The 22297-nt window shown below is 47.1% G+C and overlaps 1 protein-coding gene across 2 annotated transcripts; it reads left to right on the top strand.

Annotated features, from left to right (window-relative positions):
* The first annotated feature begins 3809 nt into the window (after window positions 1–3809).
* On the top strand, window positions 3810–21511 carry DNAJA4 (DnaJ heat shock protein family (Hsp40) member A4). Of its 2 annotated transcripts, none has more exons than XM_023196547.2 (8): window positions 3810–4117; window positions 4500–4638; window positions 10198–10378; window positions 12524–12628; window positions 13527–13754; window positions 14819–15049; window positions 19356–19456; window positions 19556–21511. In XM_023196547.2, exons 1-8 carry the CDS (start codon window positions 4038–4040, stop codon window positions 19769–19771), a joined length of 1281 nt encoding a protein of 426 aa, XP_023052315.1. In that variant the 5' UTR covers window positions 3810–4037; the 3' UTR covers window positions 19772–21511. The 2 variants fall into 2 exon arrangements, with proteins under 2 accessions (XP_023052315.1, XP_023052317.1); XM_023196549.2 differs by lacking the exon at window positions 3810–4117 and adding an exon at window positions 4239–4410.
* The last annotated feature ends 786 nt before the right edge of the window (window positions 21512–22297 follow it).

Genomic DNA, 22297 nt, shown 5'->3' on the forward strand with positions numbered 1-22297 from the left:
CCTCTCAAACCTGCATGCCCAGCTCGGGCCTCTCCCAGGAGGTCCAGATCCATCCATGCCCCGAAGACTGCTGCTAGTTACTCCTCTCAGAATGCAGGTCCTGCTCTGAAACCTTCAATAGCTCCCCAGGGCCCATCAGAACAGCAAACAACTCCTCAAGGCATTCAAGGCTCTAGCACACCTCTCTCTGTTTCCCTCCCAACTCACAGCCTTCATCCATCTGTGCTCTCTGCCTTTATCCTGCTGTCCGTTCAGCATGGCTGCCCTCCCTTTCCTGCTGCTCAAGGGAGCTCTAACTTCCTGGACTATGGCACAAGCTCCTCGTCCATGAAGTCCTTCCTGGTCCCCCTCCCCAGGTAGGTGTGGCTTCTCCCTCTTCAGGAAACTCCTTGAAGACCCCATCCCAGCATTCCCTGGGTAAAACCTACTCCCATGCTTGCTTTGACTCTCCTATGCTGGGTCAGAAAGGAAGCCCCACACAGCATCAGGGGACAATGGCTGTTCTGTATAATTTGGCTTCTTTAAGAATCTCTCCAACTGCAGAATGAGATGGTGGAACTGGATCAGCATTTCTCAAATTTCTGTCATTCAAGTACCACCACTGTTGCTTTATTCTTGTACTACAGGTACTATCATACGCTTACTATGTATCTACTCTTTTTTAAAAGAATTTAAAAAGGAAATCTAAAATTGCTTACTATGAGTGGAATGCCAATGTCACTTTTAATAAAAGTTGCAGTAATGAAAAGGTCATCATGAAAATAAACACATAACTGACAAAATAAGAAATGTCTGTGTAATGCCTCCAATCCTCCCATGCATAATTCTGGGAAATAATCTACTAGATTGTCAGAGGCTTTGTCTAAGATAAACAAAGCTGAACACTAGTTAAAACTGTAAGCACAGAATTTAATCAGTCATAACTATTGCAATAGGGAAAACAATCTAGTATGAACTGAGCTCAACATTGATTTGTACGAAAAGTAATTGGGCATTTTGAAAAGAGGATGAGGGAATATGAGGAAGGACAAGGAGCAGTTTAACAGAATCAGGGAAGTGAAAAATGACACAGGGTTGGTCAGTGTAAGTGACATTAGGCCAGCTGTGTCTGCTAGCTGCCAATTACCAAAGTTAGGATGCCATCCTCCCAAAGAGACTGGGAGACAGAAGCTCTATCCTCAGGTGTTGGATGAAACAAAACAGTAAATATTTTGGCAGCCTTAAGTTTTCTCAGGCAGGCACTTTAGAGGGGGTAGTGGGGCCAGTGTCACCTTAGGTAGGGGCCACCAACCCCTGGGCTGTGGACCAGTACTGGTCTGTGGCCTGTTAGGAACCAAGCAGTGGCATTAGATTCTCATAGGAGCTCAAAACCTGCTGTGAACTGTACATGCGGGGGATCTAGGTTGCATGCTTCTTATAAGAATCTAATGCCTGATGATCTAAGGTGAAACGGTTTCATTCCCCATTTTTTTTTTTTTTTTTTTTTGAGATGGAGTCTCTCTGTTGCACAGGCTGGCATGCAGTGGCACAGTCTCAGCTCACTGCAACCTCTGCCTCCTGGGTTTAAGCAATTCTCCTATTTCAGCCTCCTGAGTAGCTGGGATTACAGGCCCGTGCCACCACATCTGGCCAATTTTTATATTTTTAGTAGAGACAGGGTTTCACCATGTTGACCAGGCTGGTCTCAAACTCCTGAGCTCAAGTGATCTGCCCACCTCGACCTCCCAAAGTGCTGGGATTACACGCCTGAGCCACCGCACCTGGCCAAAAATGGCTGATTTTACTAGGCAATCCTATTGTTATTTATTTATTTTTTGAGACGGAGTCTTGCTCTGTCACCCAGGCTGGAGTGCAGTGGTGTGATCTCGGCTCGCTGCAGCCTCCGCCTCCCGGATTTGAGCAATTCTTGTGCCTCAGCCTCCTGAGTAGCTGAGATTACAGGCTAGCACCACCATGCCCGGCTAATTTTTGTATTTTTAGTAGAGATGGAGTTTCACCAAGTTGGCCAGGCTGGTCTTGAACTCCTGGCCTCAAGTGATCTGCCCACCTCGGCCTCCCAAAGTGCTGGGATTACAGGTGTGAGCCACCACGCCAGGCCTTCATCATAGAATTATTGCCCATCCCCACCACCCTGTCTGTGACACCACTGTTTTCCATGAAACTTGTCTCTGGTGCCTAAAAGCCTGGGAACTGGTGATCTTAAGGATGTGACGCTGTTATTAGAAACTGTGTTCTGTTCAGTCTTTATAGGCCAAGATTGAAGCCTAGTTGAGAAGAGGACTCAGACAAGCATGGCTAGGTTCCATCAAGAAAAGAATCACTATCAGCTTCTTTACCTTAGCCCCTACCTCTCCCAATAAAAGCATCAATATTGTGACTACGTACCAGGTGTTTCACAAAGTTATGAAGTAGTTATAATTAATATCCTCATTAAAAGGTTGAGAAAACTGAGGCTCAGAAAGGTTGCCTGCCCAAGGTTCCGCAGCCAGAAGTAGCAGTGCTGGGATTTGAACCTAGGTCTAGGTCTCACTGGTTCCAGAATTCACTGTCGTCCAAAGTGCAGAGCTCCATTCTATGTTTCTAGGCTCTATAAGCCATCCCTCTCTTGCACATGCCCATTTTATGAATGCCACTGGTCTCGAGGATTGAGTCTGGACAAGTATGTGGCCCTGTGGATCTTGGCTCTGGCTGCACCACCTGGGGAGCTTTCAAAATACTGATGCCTGGACCTCACCCCTAGAAGCTCTAAAGTAACAGGTGTGGAGTGCAACCCACAGGGACTTTTAGAAGATTCCAGGTGATTTCTGTCAGGAGCTAGGTTTGAGACCCACTGTGCTAGATGCCTTCACAGTTATCATCCCATATGATCCCTACAAGAGCCCTCTGAGAAAGGCAGGCAAGTGGCAATGCCCATGTCCTGCTGACGAAGAAAACTGTTGAGAGGCTAAGGCTCAGAGAGTAGTATCTGGACAGAAAGCAACATTCCTGACATCTAGCTCTGAGTTCTCTGCCTAAAGGTTCTGCTCTACAAGGCACAATTAAGAAGAAAAAAAAGCAACATCTCCAAGAACAGCAGCTTAATTTCTCTTGTACAGTAAAAGTCATCTCTCACCCCCATTGAACACATGGAGGAGAGGTAGTGCCTGCTTCAGCCATAGTACCCAAAACAAGGCCAGGGGATCTCCTGGAGGTGAGCAGTGACCCCCTTCCTGACAAAGTGTTCCCCTGGCAGAAGCCAAGGGAGGCCTAGGGGACAGGGGCCTGCAATTCTGTGATAGCGCCGCGGCCTGTTTTCCACGCCCACTTTTCTGAGACAGTTTGTGATCTGGACTCCCTGAGCACCCGTGGGGAGCTGGGGGCAGCCTAGGGAAGTTGGGACCTATTCCTGTACTCTTCCAGGCAAGCGTCCCTGGCCACCTAGCCTTGTCAGGGTCCAGGCCACGGGACCCTCTGTGCATAACCCTGGGCCCACCAGCCTGTTCCGGCCCTGACGTTTGCTCACTGATAATGTGCAGAGGGGAAAGGGCGGTTTCCCACCTCTGGGAGAAGAGGGCACTGTCCGCCCTTGGTAGACTTGGGGGACGTCACTGCTCACCCTTGGGGGACTTAAGGGTTCCCAGTGGTGGGCAGTCGAGAGGATATTGTCCACATCTGGGGCCACCAAAGGACCCCCGTACCTCAACTGGAAGGCCAGAGGTTCACCTCAGCCTTGCGGTCATGAGGAGGCAGAGGGCCCCTACCCACTCCAACCCCCTAAAAATGCAACAATCCCAGGCACACCTTAGGCCGCAGCCTGGCTGTGACCGAACAGAGGGCGACCACACCCCACGGGAGAGGCCAGGTTGGGACCGCAGGGCGCAGCTCTGCCAGTCCCACCCTTTGGCGCAGGGCTCCTGCCGACATAGCCCTCCAGGCCGCCTACTCTCCAGCCAGCCGGCTCCACGGACCCACAGAAGGGCAAAGGGGCCGCGTCGGGGCGGCGGAACGGTCGTCGGAGGGCGCCCTCCAGGCCCAAGCCGCCTTCTTCGGCCCCCGCCATGGCCCGGGGCGGCAGTCAGAGCTGGAGCTCCGAGGAGTCGGACAGGCAGCCAGAGGAGCAAACGCCCGAGAAGCCCGGGTGAGCGGCTGGGCAGCGCTGGACGGGCGTCGGGGGTCTGGTCCGCGAACCGGCCGCAGCGCCGCCCGGAACCTCCGCGAAGGTTCTAGGCCTTTGTGGCGTCACTGTCTCCTTGCGGAAGCTTCCGCCGGCGCCGAATAAAACCCGCCGCGGAGGAGCCGGTGGCTCTAGTGCGGCGGTGCCGAGCGTGAAAGTCTGCCTAGCGCGGGGAGCGGGCGGGAGCCACAGGCGGCGGCGGCGGCGGCGTCGGCGGCGGCGGCGAGGGCGGTGGCAGCGGTGACCGTGACCGTGACGTGCGGGCGGGCGGCGGGGGCGCGGGCCAGGGTCCCGGCAGGGGCGTCCGGGGCACTCTGACCGGCCTCGCCCGCCCGCCCGCCCGCAGAGACAAGATGGTGAAGGAGACCCAGTACTATGACATCCTGGGCGTGAAGCCCAGCGCGTCCCCGGAGGAGATCAAGAAGGCCTATCGGAAGCTGGCTCTCAAGTACCACCCGGACAAGAACCCGGATGAGGGCGAGAAGGTGAGGGGCGGCGCGGGGCGCGGGTCGGGCTCCCTAGGGGCCGAGGGTTATTAAGCCAGGAGCACTGAAGGCGGTGGGAAACTTGAGCCGCGTTTGTTGGGGAGGCCGTCGCCAGGCGCCTCGGAGCCAGGCCGGGGCAGAGGTGGCGCGAGACCTGGGCGCCCTGTGGCGCGGTCGGTGGAGGGCGCTTCGCCCGCGGAGGAGGCATGTGGTGCGGCACTGGGGCCTCTCGCGAGTCCCTGCCGAACCCATTCATTCCTCCATTAGCTCCACAAGTGTTTGGGTAGCCCCTGCAGTGCGCGCTGGACTTGGGCGTCAGGGAGGCGCAGGGGCTGAACCCAGTTCTCATAGGGTGTGTTGGCGTTCCTGTGGGAGAGGCGGCCTGGAAATCGGGAAACTGAGGCACGCACAAACAGTTGTGTACTTGCTGGGAACGACTGGCTCGTGTACTCTGTTGATGCATAAACCCTAGGGATGAGTGTCTTCAATCTGAGCCGGTACCTTGGACAAACGCCGTGCCTCTCTTGAGAATGACTAGCTGGATTTGTTCTGTGCACCTGCTTCCTACCTGATAAAAGTGTCAGATAGTGAATAATTCCATTTTCTTTATTAAACAGGAACATGGACATGTGCAGCCTGACATTAGCTAGTAGTCATATTCTGGGTTTTCGGTGACAAGTGACACACAGTTGATCATAAGTACCAATCATAGACTGAAAATACTCTGCATTTTAGAGACAAAAGTTAAAAGCTTTTCCATCCTGTTTACAGAAAGTTTGCTTTTTATCTCTAAAGAGGCTCATGACCCACCTGAATAGGTGAATTGAAGGAATGAGGCGTTGCAAGGAAAGGCTGCTGGCCCTCCCATTCCTCCTTTCACTTCTTGCCATTTTCTTATAAAACTTTGGTTGTTCCGCATGGGTCTTGAGAGGTGGGGCCTTTATAGTAGCTGATAGCAGTGTCGCCTGGGCCACTTTTGAAGCCACACTGATCACCCATGTAGCATTTAAGACCTTTGGAAACGACACTGGAATCAAAATACCTGTCTGCATTAGTTATTCCAAACTGGAGAAAGCTACTTCAGGATGGTTTGGCTGAATGGCAACAGTGATGGAATATTTATATTTAGCCACATGTGCTGAATGTGGCTGTCACAAGTTTAGAATGCTTTCGTGTAAGACCATTTGTCTGTTACCCACTTGCGTTCTTTCTCATCTATATTTAGATGGCTTACTGTAGCTTTTAAAGGCACTGGCGTTTTACATGGTGCTAGTGATTCATCCACCTGCTCCCTACATTCATTGTAGTCTGCTTCTGATAGTCTTGTTTAAGGAGAGCTTCTAGGCTTCTAATTTCACATTTCAGCAGGTGGCTAAAGACATGTGGGAAAGCCTTCTGACCCTGGTTTCAGGTCAAATCTCAGCACTCAGAAGAGTAAGTTCATGCCTCTGTGTGTACAGTTAGAGCTGAATGTGCTTTTGTTGTTCTGAAGCTTTTATTTTTAAAACATTAGACTTGACCTGTACTACATATATGTAGGTTTCACCCTGTCAATACCTGTCTGGGCAGGTTGTTTGGTTTGTTTTAAACTAATATTTATTTATAGCCAGGCACTGAGTTAGTGTCGCATAAATGAGGCCCTTGGCAGTGAGGTCTGGCAAGCCCATCTCAGCTTGGAGGGAGGGGTTCTGTGATGTGCCTGTTGCCAGGAATACTTTCCTTCCCCTGCCTTCACGGAAGGGGATAAAACTCCTTAGTTCTCAGCTAAAACATCTTCCAGGAGGCTGCCTCTGCCTCGTAGACTGAACCACAGGCCCAACAGGCATCCTACTTTAATGGTGATTACTTGTTTGATTAACTGTATTCCTTTAAAGGTGATTTCTTGTTTGATAACTGTATTCTCTGCCATAATATAAGCAGGGCAGTGACTGTGCCCCCATGGCCACTTACGGGGTGAGTAGCTAGCTGTGCAGGGTAGGTGCTAAAATGTTTGTTAGCTGGCTGAGTAAATGCACTTTAAAAAATTGTATGTAGGAGAAGAGGGCTCTATAAAGGCACAAATTGGAAGGGAAATTGCAGTGAAGGAATATTGGAAGGAGAGTGGTAATTTAGATTGGGAATCAAAGAGGATGAGGAGACTGGGGACACAATTTATAGAAACTGCTGTAAAGTTCCCCAGAGAGAGCTCATTCGTTCATTTGTTCATTCATTCAACAAATACCTCCTCTTCTGGTCCCCACTGTGTGCTGGGTGTACTGTGCAGGCCTTTTGTGAGTGTGTATGTGAGTCTGTGCAGTTCTTTTCCACTTTATCACAGGCAGAACATTTAAATTTTTTTTCCTCCTAAGTTTATCACTGTATTATTAATGTCTCTTCAAAAATAGACTATGCCAGTTCTTTAGCCCTTGCTGGGACAACTGAGAAGGCCGTTGGGGTGTTGGTCTTTGTTTTTTGCCCTGTTGTCCCCTGTTGCTAAGCGTTGGGGCAGCTTGTGTTTGTCGGGCGCTCTGTATGGAGTCTGTACTTATCTGCGGCTGGTTTTTTTTTGCAAGACGCATGGGTGGTAGGTAGTGGGTCACCAAGATAGTCCCTTTCAGGGGCAATGATGTGGGGTATATTCTTGGCTACTACCCTGTTGAGATGAGTTTGATCTTTTGGTCAATTTCATTGTAACTTTTAGTTTGAATGATAGATTTTCAGGTTCAAAAATCAGAAGATAGCAAACTGTGCAGAAAATTATAGAACACAGAGGAAAACCTACCAAGTACACATTATCCTAACCACTCTGTGCTGCTTTCCAGGCTTTCCCCAGGATGATCATACATGGCCATCCTGATACATAGACATTTTGTTTTCTTGTTTCCACTTAATATTTTATTATAAGTACTTTTCTCAAGTTGTTACATAGTCTTCAAAGCCATTTTCCCCTCAGCTGTATAGTAATCCTGTTAAGATTCTGTGACAAATGATCATGGCCTGAAAGGCAAGCTGGTCATAGCACTTGTCTCCCACTGGGAGAAGGGGGTCCAGGCTGGGAACTGAATTAGACTTTGGAGTCCTGGCACCCTAGAGGATGGACTCCCTACTGGTAGTTGGAACCCCCATCCCATGTGAGGTCTGGCCTCTGACTGAATGTCCCAAGCAACTGGGTACTCCTTTTCCGTTCTTAGATAATTCTAAGTATAAATGTCATGTGAGTATTCAGGGTATTTGGTGAGTGTTTCCAGTGGACATTCCCATGAAGCTTATTTACCTAGTCCTGACCTGCAGATAGATGCGGAAACTCTCTAGGGGCAGCCTGGCCTAGATGCTTTCTGATCTGTACCAGGCAACCAATCCTTACACCGTATCTCAGGTTTTCTGCTGAGGAAAGGGGTAGTAGTGAATGGTACTTACTTCTTCGCAGAAATGGTATGAGAATTAACATATCGAAAGATCTAGCTGACTTATATATGATGCTGACGTCTTTTTAATACTTTTCTAAATTGTACAGTTTTTTAGCTATTCTTTATTAGCTATTATTATTATTAGTTACTTATTAGATTTCAATCAGGGATTTGTAGAACAAAGGAGTTAATGCCTCAAATTCCCTTGTTCTCTCAAATTCCTTATTTCATGGCACTTTTTTTCCCTGAGTATTTTGTGAAGCCAGCTGCATTATAAGATCTGTGTATCTATATATCCATATATGTCTCTCTGACTAAACTGTAGCCTCTGGAGGGCCAAGACCGTACCTCATTTATTTATGTCTGAGTTCCCAGAATCGAACCATTCATCTAACAGGTATTTACCAAGTGCCTTCTACATGCCAGGCATGGTTCCAGGCTCAGTTAGACAGCAGTGGACAAAACCCCCCATCTTCACGGAGCTTATGTTGCAGTGGGGGCTACATAAGCTAAGCAATAGATGATACAGCTTGTTGGAAGGTGGTTAATGCTATGGAGAAATATGCAGCAGGGGTAGGGGGTGGGAGGGTCTGAGGTGGGTTTGCAGTGTTAAAGCTGGATCACCAGGAGGCATCCCTGAGAAGGTGGTCTGTGAGCTAAGGCTGGAGAGAGGTGAGTGGGAAGGCCACACCAGGCTGAGGTGCCTCTGAGGCTCAGGCTGCAGAATTGAGGAACAGCAGGGAGCCTGGTGAAGCTGGCACAGAATTGGGGTGGGGACGCACAGGAGGAGAGGAAAGTAGAGGTGCCAGGTTGGGCTTATAGATGAAAGTTAGGACTGGCTTTTACTCCCAGTGACATGGGCCGCCTTGTAAAGGTTTGAGCAGAGGATTGACCTAGTTAGTAGGCTCGAATGGAGAACACACTGAAAGCTGGGGCAAGAAGGGAACATGGAAGACCAGGGAGGAGGCCACTTCAGTAGTCCAGGCCTGAGATGGTGCCTTCTGCCAGAGTGGATGTGGTGTGGTGAGAAAGAACAGATCTTGCATGTTTTAGCATTCCGATTTTATTTTTAAAATTTCCATATACCTGCAGAAAACATGAGTGGTACAATGAACACCTATGTATTCTTCACCTAGCTTTACCAGTTGTAAATAAATTGTCACATTTGTTTTATCTGTTATTATTATTATTACTGTTGTCTAAAGGTTTTGGGAGGAAGCTACCTGTAGCGTAACCTTTCAGCCCTAAGTGCTGCATGTTTCTCTTAGGCACAAGGACATCCTTGTACATAACCATAGTGCAGTTATCAAATTCAAGAAGTTTAACATTGAGAACAAAGATTCACATTTCTCCCGTTGTTCCAATAATGTCCTTTTTAGCCATTTTTTTCCCCCAGTGCAGGATCTAATCGAGGATCACACATTGTATGCATTCCTATCTTTTAATTTTAGAGTATCTCTCAATTTGGCTTTTCTGATTCTTTCATACAATTGGGTTCCAGTGGTAACTCTTCGGCAGGAATGCTACACATGGGATATTGTGTGTGTCTTAGGGTACTGGAGATGCAAATGTGAAGGCAGCGTCAGTGGGATTTGTTGACAGGTGAGATTGGCATTGCCAATGACTGTGATATGGGGAAGACTATGGGCAGGATGGGGCTTTTGGGGGAGGATCAGGAGTATAGGTTTGTATACAATGTCTGGCATGTGGTTAGGTGCTCACAGATGCCTGTAGTTGAATTTCATGCTAGTAAACTAATGAAATCATTCCCATGAGGAGGTGAGCCAGTGGTAGTGCCCAGAGTCCTAGCTTTATCTGGTTAGAGATTCAGCCCTGGCATTATCTCATGGTACCCTAGCTGGACTCGACTTCCTGTCTGGTGCAGCCAGGTTAGGGAGAAACTTTCCTTCTCTACTGCCTTCTCTTCCTTGTTCTTGTCATGTCCCTTTCACCAGTCCCTTAATATGTTTGCCCTGTGTTTCCCACTTTACCGAAGGAGTAAGTAGACAGGCAAGTCAGGTTCCAGGTAGAGGATGTATAGACTGGCTAGTTCAAGGGTTTGGGGGCAGAATACCTCTATTACTTTGTATGTTTATATGGCGGGTTTGCTTAACAAAACAACTGAAACCTCTCTCTTTTTAAAAATCTCTCACTCTCTCTCTTTCTTTTAAAGTTTAAACTCATATCCCAGGCATATGAAGTGCTTTCAGATCCAAAGAAAAGGGATATTTATGACCAAGGCGGAGAGCAGGCAATTAAAGAAGGAGGCTCAGGCAGCCCCAGCTTCTCTTCACCCATGGACATCTTTGACATGTTCTTTGGTGGTGGTGGACGGATGGCTAGAGAGAGAAGAGGTAAATGCTTTTAAAGAAACATAAATAAGTTGTATGGTTTCCACAATTGTACATGTTTTTGGAATCAGGATAGATCATGCTTTAAAAGGATATGATTGGACCAGGTGCAGTGGTTCATGTCTGTAATCTCAGCACTTTGGGAGGCCAAGGTGGGAGGATCGTTTTAGGCCAGGATTTCAAGACCAACTGGGGCAACATAGTGAGACCCCCCCATCTCAAAAAAATAAAAATAAAAAAATTAGCCAGGCCTGGTGACTCATGCCTGTAGTCTCAGCTACTTCTTGAGAGGCTGAGGCAGGAGGATGACTTGAGCCCAGGAAGTCAAGACTGCAGTGAGCAATCCAGCCTGCATGACAGGGTGGGGCCCTGTCTTAAAAAAACAGACAGACACACACACACACAAAAAAAACGAGGTACAGTTGCCATGTTTTGGGATCATTAACTTTAAAGAGTTTATCACTTGTCTAGTGCTCAGGCTACCTGGAAACTCCTGGTAAATTTAGTAATTATCTGACATCCTCCAATACTATATGAACGAGCGAATGGAGTGGTGGATAGAAAAGAGGAAGGTCAAGTTCATCGTGCCTTCTTTTCCTCTGTTGTTGGGGTCAGGCACCAGAGTGTGTTGAGGGATGTAAATGACGCCTCCTGTGGTTGTCAGGGATCCTTTACCGAGAGTGTTCCTCTCCCCTCTTGCCCACCCTCCCTTTGTGGCCTTCCATTTTCCCTGACCTGGGCTGCAGGCTCTCTAATTCTAGGTGGGTACCCTTGCCATGTTCAGTATGGCCTCATTTCCCAGCCTGCTCAGGGGATTTTCTAGGTAACAAATTTTACCTCTTTATGTTTTGAAATCTTTGTAAATGACCTGCCTTTCTTTTCAGAATGCTTTATGAGTAGTAGCAACTTCATCCCCAGGTGAATGAGGAACTTAGCCCTTAGCTCAGTGGCCCCAGGCCACTGTTTTGACTTTCGGGGTTTGCTCTTCCTAATTTTTCTGCATCTCACCTTCTGCCAGGCTACAGGCTGTTACCTCTGTTGTTAGTAGTTGCTAATGCTAGTAGTTGCTAATAGACTAGTTCCCATTCCCCCTGTTTAGTTTACTGTTGTCAGGCTGCTTTGAATCTTGAAACCAGAAAATTAAGCAGGCTTATTATAATTCTGGATAAAGTCAGAAGAAATGAGCTCTGCCTTGGGGTTTAAGAAGTGTGGTTTTTGAGAGACCCCTAGATAAATGAAGCAGCACCTGTTATCACATTGTAATTGACTTTGAGCTTTAAAAAGCTTGGGTGTCAATTCTGTGAACACAGAGTGCTGAAAATCACAAAGTGTTTATTAGGGAAAAATCCTTCCCCTGTCCTTTGAGCATATTGCCTGCTCATATAATTGATGGTGTGGATGTGATTAAAACTTTGGATATTCTCTTGTCCAGCTCCCTCACTGTCTTGAGATGAAAAACTTCATGCCCTTAATTAAGTCATCTCTTAAAGTTGGCAGCCAGTAAACCAGGACAGCTTGTCTCAGTGACTGCAGGAGCTCCACGGGCAGCAGGGAGGGTCTTGATGCTGTCAGTCTTGACAGGCTGGCAGGCGCTGGAGCACACCCCCACCCTGAGGACCAACCACCCACCGTCCTGAGTGCAAAAGCAAGATTTTGGCAGAGGAAAGAATTCCCATTTGGCCACCAGTTACAGAAGGGCTCAGAAAGTAAAGTGCTTTATGCCCAAGGAAGAGTTTCAGTGAAAGATCCAGAGACTTTGGCTGTCACAGATTTATGTACAGAAAGAACTCCTTTCATGGGGAAACTTAACCAACTTCATGGGTTCATACTGCTTTCGGTTTCTCAATTAGTGCTCTCCCTATCCTCAGATTTGTTCTCCAAAAATAAAGGTGGAAAGTCTTTTTGTTGGCCTCTATAAATGATTAATTAGCTCATAGCTAGAGAAGGTATTAGCTCTTGTTATTGGCTGAGGGCCAGAAGGATGGGCTGGGGTAATAGAAGCATTGCTTCCTGCAGGGAAGGGAGTGCATGACCCAGCCACAGTCTTGAATCTCTGGAGATTTCATACAACTAAGGGTCATATGGGTGGTATTTAATACAGTGGTATATTTCATTCAACGCCACTAATTTTTTTTCTCCCTTGCTAAGGCAAGAATGTTGTACACCAGTTATCTGTAACTCTTGAAGATTTGTATAATGGAGTCACGAAGAAATTGGCCCTCCAGAAAAATGTAATTTGTGAGAAATGTGAAGGTAAAAATTAATTTTTGACTGAACCTCACAGTTCTGATCCCTTAGATTCAGAAACAGTGCTTGTTTTAGTTCAGGGAAAATAAGTTATCTTATTTCAAATGCAAGGGTCAAGCAGAGATTACAACCAGGTGGCCTGAGGACCACATCTCTTTGCCTGAATGAATGTTTTCTTCGGGCTGCACCTCTATTTGACATGTTGACAACTATTTCTAAAAATTAAAAATCAGACACTTGACCTCATCTAGGGGGTTGGCTGGCAGACTTTTTCTGTAAAGAGCCAGATTTTAGGCTTTCCGGGCCATGGAGTCTTTTGTAACTAGTTCACTCTGCCATCATATTACATAAATGAATGGACATGCCTGTGTTCCAGTAAAGCTTTATTTACAAACCCAAGCAGTCTGGCCATGGTTTCTTGACCCCTGACTTAAATGTACATATAATTATTGTAATTTTTTAAAAATCTGAGTTTTCAAGAAAAGCCATGTCTGGTTACTCCAGCCTCACATTGTCCCACAGAGAGAATTGGCTGAGCTGGGTAGCTGCTGCTATTGACAGAGCTTTTGTTCTCTAGATCTCCACAGCCCCAGCCTCCTCATTCATCTGTGGGCCTATGCAGGTTCCACCTGGGGTGGAAGAAAACACATTTGATGAAGCTAAAGTAATAAATTTGGATTGATGCGGCCAAAATCACACATTATTTGAGGTCAGATGTTAACATCTGGATGTTATCTACTTGGCTGGACTCCTCCAGGCTCTTCTGCATTGTTTTTTGATTATAAATAGAATTCTAAGCCCAATGTCCAATGTGAGGGTTCCCTACCCTTCTGCTGTGGCACCCAGCAGGGACACTGGTAAGGGCAGAGCATGGCCCTCACTCCTGCCTCCCCCGACCCTGCAGGTGTTGGTGGGAAGAAGGGATCGGTGGAGAACTGCCCGCTGTGCAAGGGGCGGGGGATGCAGATCCACATCCAGCAGATCGGGCCGGGCATGGTGCAGCAGATCCAGACCGTGTGCGTTGAGTGCAAGGGCCAGGGTGAGCGCATCAACCCCAAGGACCGCTGCGAGAGCTGCAGCGGTGCCAAGGTGATCCGTGAGAAGAAGATTATCGAGGTACATGTTGAAAAAGGTGAGGCTGCGCAGAGCTGGTGCTCCACACTGGCTGGAAATGCTGACTGGATGCTAATCGTGGGATAATCAGGGAAGTGAGCTGTATCACAACATGTATTGGGTGTGCCATGAATTCTTCTTGTTTCCCAGTCATCTTCTCTCCACCCTTCCTGGCCTTATTTCCATTCCATGTCACCTGCCAAAGTGTTCTTGCCGAGGTTTACTTCCTTGAGATCACAGACAGCCTCTTTATGAGATTTTCTAATGCTCTGAAAGTCTTACTTGGCCTTGGTTTTGGTTAGTTGCCATCTCCTGACATTCTCAAGCCATTCCTCTAGAATCTTTAGGAGTGCCTTCCTGGTCGCTTCCAATGCTCATTGGCCGTAAGGGCTTGTGTAAGTATTTGTGGCTGCATGTTCCCTTTCTCTCCACATTTCCCCATCTGGTGCATCAGATTCCCCCAAATACAGCACCTTCTCCTGCTATTCATTTTGCCTGATGTTATCATTTTAAGGCCTTTTTCCATTTTAGCTGTCCTCCAAGTATTCCCTGATGATTCTGTGGCTTTCCAATCCAGTGAATATATCCTAGATCAGATACGAGACCAAAAGTAAAAGAATTAACACCCAAACCGACACAGGTGTTATTAAAGGACTTACTGTTTAAACATGCCTGAACCCTGTGCCTTGAGTGTGCATAATGACTTGTTAGAAAAGGACAGGGCTGGCTGACCCCCATCAGTCCTGAGTCATGCACCCTGTGCCCCGGGAAGTGGGTGGTGACCCCATGCTGGCAGTGTGGCATCACAGGCCCGGGGAAGGGAGTGCTGTGGAAACCTGGGATGTAGAGCCGCATTCCCCCTCTCCCTGTGCATGCTGGGCTTGGCCCCACATTATGCCAAGGGAAGCGGGACCTCTTTTCTCATTGGCCATCCTAGCCACCCCTCCCTGCCTTGTGCCTGCATGAGGTTAGGAGGCTTGATGAATAAAGAACCCCTGAAGGACTCTGTTCCTTCTTCAGAAGCTTTAAGGAAGCATGGTTTGTATGAGAAATTGCTAATCAGAAAGGGATGATGTTTCATAGGTATGAAAGATGGGCAAAAGATACTATTTCATGGAGAAGGAGATCAGGAGCCTGAGCTGGAGCCTGGTGATGTCATAATTGTGCTTGATCAGAAGGATCATAGTGTCTTTCAGAGACGAGGCAATGACTTGATCATGAAAATGAAAATTCAGCTTTCTGAAGCTCTTTGTGGCTTCAAGAAGACGATAAAAACATTGGACAATCGAATTCTTGTTATTACATCCAAATCAGGTAAAGTTTCAAATGTGTGTTTCCATTGACGTTCTGTATGTTTGGCATAATTCTGGCAAGTTAGCCTGATTTTTTTATTGCTACATAGTATTTTACATATTGATTGGGTGCATGTAATACTTTGTCCCATGCATAAAATGGGTAATGATCAAGCCAGGTGTTTAGGGCATCTGTTGCTTTGAGTATTTCTTATTTGTGTTGGGAATAGTTCACTTGATTTCACATTTAAAGTCAAATTCTGTTACACAAATTAGTATGACGTGATTTTCTCTAAATTTAAAGTTATCCCTAATGACTCTGGATAATTTATAAAGTCCTTTTATATTCTCCTAGAAAAATATTCGGTTGGGGGGAAAAGTCTCAAATAAGAATCTTGGGGCTCTGAAATTTTAGATGAAGTCTACCAATTAAACTTAAATTTTTAAAAATTTATTTTTGTATAAGAAAACAGCTTAATAGGTGGTGTTTTTCTATCAAGTGGTGATTTGTGCTGATTCATCCACATGTTCCTGTAGCCTCTGTGGTTCATTACATGAGTTACATTTTAAAGTAGAACTTTCCTGTAAGAAAGACTTTGCCTATCAGCTTATCCTTGGAGGTTTCCACAGGAATTGCTGGTCTGCACACACCCATGGGAGCCAGAGGGAGATGCCTCTGGGCTGAAAGGGTTCCTGAGGGCCTGAGCTCAGCCCCCAACCCCCTTGTAGACACTAGGGGACTCATCTCCCAGGAGGGCTTCTGTGTTCGCTGCAGTGAGGGTCTGTGTGGGCACCAGAGCAACTGCCTCGAAGGGGCTGAGAAAGGAGAGAGGCCAGGCCAGAGACCTTGACTTGAAGCTGCTTCTGAATAGCACTAAGGTCAGCTGTGCATAGCAAAGAATGTCTGGATGGGTGTGGTGGTGGCTACGCCACCGAAGCAACCTGGGCCCCAGCACCAGCCATTTGCAGTGTTGCTGTAGTCCCCTCACTGGCCATGGGGCTGGGATTACCTTTTCCTATGGCCATTTGAAGTTTGGGGCAAAAGGGGTAGGTTCAGAGCAGGCAGGGAGGTAACCAGCCAATAAGCCTGCCCCCAGGGCAGTGGCAGCTGGAGATAAGACTCAAGTCCAGTGGGGTGACTGAGGCCTGGGCTTCTGTTCCCTCCCTGTCCCTTTCCCCCTTCCCCTCCTTGCCTGCTTTCCTCTTCCCAGCCTTGTGCTCTTTTTCTCTTTCCTCTCTTTGATTCTTTCAGGTTCCTCCTTTCCTGGGGATAATAGGAAGCAGAATTATATATCCAAGCCTTGATCAGTTTTTGGGATTTTAAAATAAACTTATTTGGAAACAATTTCAAGCTTACAAAAAGTTGTAAATGCAAAAATAGTCCGAGGTCCACCCGTATATGATTTGTCTGATGTTAACATTTTACCCCATTTGGTTTGTCATTTGCTCTGTGTCTGTTTTTATTTATTTTTAAAATTTGTTCATTTATTTTTTGAGACAAGGTTCTCGCTCTGTCATACAGACTGAAGTGCAGTGGCGTGATCTCAGCTCACTGTAACCTCCACCTCAGCCTCTCAAGTAGCTGGTGCTACAGCCACATGCTACCACGCCCATCTAATTTTTATATTTTTTGTAGAGATGGGGTTTTGCCATGTTGCCCAGACTTGCGTGTGTTTTGATACATAATCAAGGATTGAGGGAAGAAGCACTACAGTATAATGCAAAATTTGCATGAAAATTTAAAATCAAACACCTACCCTTAGGCTTCCATAGACCTCCCAAGGCACCCATTTCTTCCCTCGAGAAGGAGTTTGAAGATCACAGTTTACATGAAGCCCCAGACCACTGGTTGTGAGCTCAACACCCTGGCATTGTGTCCAAGACGCCCTTACATGGTCACAGCCCAGATCCTAGCCCTCCTGAGCCGGGGCTGGGCGGCATCTGTATGTAACTTCTTTGGGAAAGACCATCCTGTCCAGGGGTGGACTGTTTGAGGCTTGGGCCCTGCCAGGGGTCAGAGCCCAGTGTTCCTTGCTGCCTGCGCTGACCCCAGTCTAGGGAACCGGGAGCCAAATGGAGTGAGGGTGGCGGAGAAAAAGCCCCAGAGGGAAGGAAGTGGCAAATCCTAAGAAACCTATTTCCTTCTTTATTCTAAGGAAGGGTGGAGCATCCAGGAAACCTGCCGTTGGAGAGTTCTTTGGGGATTTGTTTTCCTTTTTGTTTTGTTTTTGCTTTTACTTTGTTCCCTTTTGCACCCTCTCCTTTTTTCTTCACCCCTCTTTTGTGTTGGCTTATTTCTTGTTTCTCCATCTTCTCTCCTCCCTCTTCCTCCTCTCTTCTGCTGTTGAAATGCCTTCTTCCCTAGAGCCCTTTAGCCTGTTACGAGCATTGCTGAGGATTGGATTAACTAAAAAAGTGATTTTGGAGCCACACAAGGGTGTGATGGCCCTGCCTGCAGGCGGGTATTTACCTGCCGGGAGAGCCGAAATTGTGGTGGTCTTCTACCTGTAGTTTTCCACGCTTGGTCAGTTTCCCACCTCCCAGTAAGCTAGAAGCAGAAGCATGGGGAGTAGAGCTTGAGAGCAGCAAGAAGTGACACCTGATAGGAATGGGGAGACAGAAAAACCAGTCATGTGTCACGTAATGATGGGGCTACATTCTGAGAAATGCATTGTTTGGCGATGTTGTCGTGGTGTGAACATCATAGAATATACTTGCACAGACCTAGATGGCGTAGGCTGCTACACCCTAGGCTGTGTGGCATAGCCTGTTGCTCCTGGGCCAAAACCTGCATAGCAGGTTGCTATACTGAATACTGTTGGCAGTTGTAATACGATGCTGAGTATGTGGGTATCTGAACATAGGAAAGGTGCAGTAAAAGTTTGGTGTAATCTTTGCAACCATCTTCATAAATGTTGACTGAAAGGTCGCTATGCTGTACATGACTGTATTTCTTTTTTCTTTTTTTTTTCGAGATGGAGTTTTGCTCTGTTGTCCAGGCTGGAGTGCAGTGGCACCATCTTGGTTCACTGTAAGCTCTGCCTCCCGGGTTCACGCCATTCTCCTGCCTCAGCCTCCTGAGTAGCTGGGATTACAGGCACACCCCATCATGCCCAGCTAATTTTTCTATTTTTTTTTAGTAGAGATGGGGGTTTTTTCACTATGTTTGTCAGGCTGGTCTCAAACTCCTGACCTCGTGATCCGGCCGCCTCGGCCTCCCAAAGTGCTGGGATTACAGGCGTGAGCCACCACGCCTGGCCATGACTGTATTTCAGAAAAAGAATAAACAGGAACACAAAAAGCCAGCAATCCGGAGCAGTTTAGCTAAGGGGTTGCTGTCCTGCACAGTCAGTAGGCTCTGAAGGCCATGTCTGAGCCACAGCCCTGCCTGTGAATGAACCTCAAGGATAGTCACTGGCTTACTTTATTTTTAAAACCTGCTCTTTAAAGATTTCCTCTTGAAGAGAGAGCTCACTTTCTAGATAGTTCCATATGGAAGTGGACTGCTGAATAAATTGTTTTGATTCCCCTCTACCATCTCCCCCATTTTTTCCAAACATTTCTTTGTCTTTGTCCATATTCATCGCCGAGCTGAAGAGTATACTTTATCAGAAACCCTTCTGTCTCTTTCCTTTTCCATGCTTAGAGGGAAGTTTCTGACTTGGGAGAATGCCTCAGAGTTCTTGGGGTCTGAACTCCCCTGATGCCTTGCAAAGTCACGTAGCTGTAAGACCCAGCGGGTGCCAGCCGGGAGGGTGACTCCAGCTCAGCAGCGTGTATGGAAGTGCATTTTGACCATGAAGGAGATTGCCTGTGGCCAAGCCACCTAGTGAGCTCCCTACCAAGGAACCTGGGTGTCACCTACAGGTGGCCAGGAGCCAGTTTTTATGCCAGGCAGGGGACTGGTTGGACTCTTGAGGCTTCTTCCTGTCTGTGAGGAGCATTCCTGTTCCCCTTGTGGTAGGGATACCTGTCACCCCACGAAGGGGCAGAGTGATGGTTGTTGGCCCCATTTTATGCAGACTTGGGTGTCATGACTTCTGGTTCACTTGTTTCAAACCTACCTGTGATGCTGCCCCCTTGATACACTGTTGGAGCCCAGAGCACGGGCCAGGGGAGCATGGGCCAGAGTTCCAGCCCGAGCCCCACCCCCAGGCGGTACCTGACAAGGATACCTGGGATTGGGGCCATCTTTCCAGTCAGATGCCACACTTCTTTTGCCCAGTGCCACGGGGCGCTAGGACCTGCCTCAGGCTCTCCCGTGAGGGAGAACGACCTCTGCAGGCCCCTCTGCCTTTGTGCTTCATAATTGACCCTTTCTCTGGCAGGTGAGGTGATAAAGCACGGGGACCTGAAATGTGTGCGTGATGAAGGAATGCCCATCTACAAAGCACCCCTGGAAAAAGGGATTCTGATCATACAATTTTTAGTAAGTTCACTGTGTTTCATTGTCGTGGACATATTATTAAATGCCTTAATTGGAAGAGGAATAAACAGCCACCTTTCTTTCCCACCTCACTTTTTACAGGTAATCTTTCCTGAAAAACACTGGCTTTCTCTGGAAAAGCTTCCTCAGCTGGAAGCTCTACTGCCTCCTCGACAGAAAGTGAGGATTACAGATGACATGGATCAAGTGGAGCTGAAGGAGTTTTGTCCCAATGAGCAGAACTGGCGTCAGCACAGGGAGGCCTACGAGGAGGACGAAGACGGGCCCCGGGCTGGAGTGCAGTGCCAGACAGCATGACGTGGTGCGGGGCTGCGTGGCCCTGCTGGACTAGCACATGATGAATGTAAAGTTGGCACAATGAAAATGGATCGCTTTAATGGCCTCATGTTTGGGATGTCCTGTGTACGTGTTCAGCATTCTTAATTGCTGAGTGTCTTTTTGGTTTTTATTTTGGTTGTAACTTAAGTTATAGCTTAATTTATATTTAAATGTTTTAAGTGTAAATCACCTGTAGTCTGTATATGGAATCTGTTCATTTCTATTTTCAGGATATACTTTTTGAGATGTCAGTAATTGCACCAACACTTTGTGCTTCTAGTGGCTTTGCCATAATTCAGTGTCACCAATAAAGCACAGCCCAGTTAGCAGCTCAGCCCCCTAGCAAACCCCAAGGCACAAAGTGGGCATCCTGGCCCATCTCTAGGTCTGTGGTTTCTCCCCCCTCCCTTGGCAGAGTTATTGAGGGCATGATCTCAGGGCTGCTAAGATAACATTTCTGAGGATTCTAGATGATCCTCTTAAAGAACAAAAGCACATCCATGGATCGGACATGGCTGCCTGTGCCTGCTTAACAGGGCCAACTTAGTTCCTACTGTTCTGTGCCCTTCAGTGGATGGAATGTGAGTGTGTCTGATCATCTCTCTTGGAAGTTTTCTGAACCTTCCAAGCTCTGTGGTGAGGACAAACCAGTGTTTTGAATCATATGCTGATAACTGTTTGCCTGTGACCCTCACACCTTTTTCTTCATGGTTTTAATGATTTTCTGTTGACAACTTTTGCAATGCTTTCCCACCAAAGTGCTTACTTGTAAAGAAAACTAAATCCTTCTGTGTCCCCGGCAGCCTCAGTGCAGCAACAGAAGCCGAGGGAGAATGCCGCTGGTTTGGCCCATGGCACAGCCAGCTTCTCTGACCAGTAATCTGGGGTGACTTGAGGGTCTGCAAAGGCATAGAACTCCCCAGTGTTTTCCACCTTATTCTCCCAGATTCAGCTCCCTTCCAAAGGATTGTTCCTCTCATTGCACAGTCATATTACAAAGGGCTTCCTGCTCAAGTGATGTTTTGGTAAGAACTGCTCTGAGTTCCACTGTGGATTACAGTTTGTATGGACTACTACTGTAAATTATAGCTTGTTTGGAGGGATATCAGTCATTATTTTATTCCTGACAGGTAGACTACAATTCGAACTTAGGGTTACCTCAGTCTTTAGCCATTACTGCTTATTTCTTGCCCCCAAGTCACAAAAAACTTGTAAGCTGCTGGGTTAAAGCAGAGGCCACCTGTCAGATCTACCCTGCCCTTATTTGGTTACATGGCACCTGAGAGTTTCACTCAGACCAGGGATCTTCCTTAGGAGGGGCAAAAAGCAGATCAGACCATGCAGAAGTAGGGTGAACCAGCTGCACGGACCAGGTTCCCGCAGAACATTGCTAGCTAGTGAGGCATAATTTGCTCAAAATATAGAAACAGCCCACCTATGCCCACTTTGACCATGGGTCAGGATAGATACAAAATCACTTCTTCCAACGAAGCCTAAGTGAAAAATAATCTATTTGTAAATGGACCACAACTCGGGTGTTGTTTCTGTGCTGTGACTTCCTAATTATTGCTAAAGAACTACTGTTTCGTTGGTGATGGAGTAAAATTACATTCAGCTCCTTCTTGTCATGAAGAGGAATTTGGAGGGTGTTGCTTAAAATTTTATTCCACCTGTACATTTGTCACTTTAAAATTAAAATTGAGCTGGTATGAGAGACAAGTGGCTTTTTTCATTTTTTTGAGAGCTCAGTGTTAAGTGCCAGCTTGCCTCTCATTGGTTGATATAATGGAATGAAGTTTCCACCCTCATGGAGCTTTATTTTGGGGATGCGGGTGAATGCAAACAAAAAGTGGTAACTGTATGAAGAATAAGAGGAATGGGAGTAAGTAGAAGGGAAAGGGAAGAAGGCCTCTACCAGGAGCTGGCATCTAGGCAGAATCCTGGATGCAGTTGGGGAGCAGACGTCCGAAGGTCTGGAGGGAAAACATTCCAGGCAGAGGAATGGCAAGGATGATGTGGTTACAGGAGGGTGAGCAAGGCAAGCAGGAGGAAGAAGCAGGGGGCTATGATAAAAAGGGTGAGCTTTATTCTGAGGGCAGTGAGTCTTTTGGGGAAAAGCACATGATCTGACTCATAAGCATATTAAGTTATGATCAATAAAAAGCAACACTCTTCCAAGTGTTTAGCTACTTACATCTTTCTCATTAACGTGAGTCTCAAGGGGGCCGATGAGGAGGAAACTGTGAGGTACAGATACTCTGAAATAACTAAGGCAGAGCTACTGTTCTACGGAATGAGGCACAGGCTTGAGCCTAGGCATTATTAAGGCAGCAAGAATAGCAGCCTGCCTTCCAATACCCACCTAGTGAGTTAGAGACCTCTCTGAAATTAATAAGGGGAAGCAGAGCTTGGCAGGGGACATCTTTAATACATCAAGTAGAAGGATGCCCAGATAGACAGGAGTACATAATGTTCCTATGTAGTCAAATATACTCTTTCCTTCAG

Source organism: Piliocolobus tephrosceles, chromosome 6 (genome assembly GCF_002776525.5).
Source record: "Piliocolobus tephrosceles isolate RC106 chromosome 6, ASM277652v3, whole genome shotgun sequence".
Lineage (NCBI taxonomy): Eukaryota > Metazoa > Chordata > Mammalia > Primates > Cercopithecidae > Piliocolobus > Piliocolobus tephrosceles.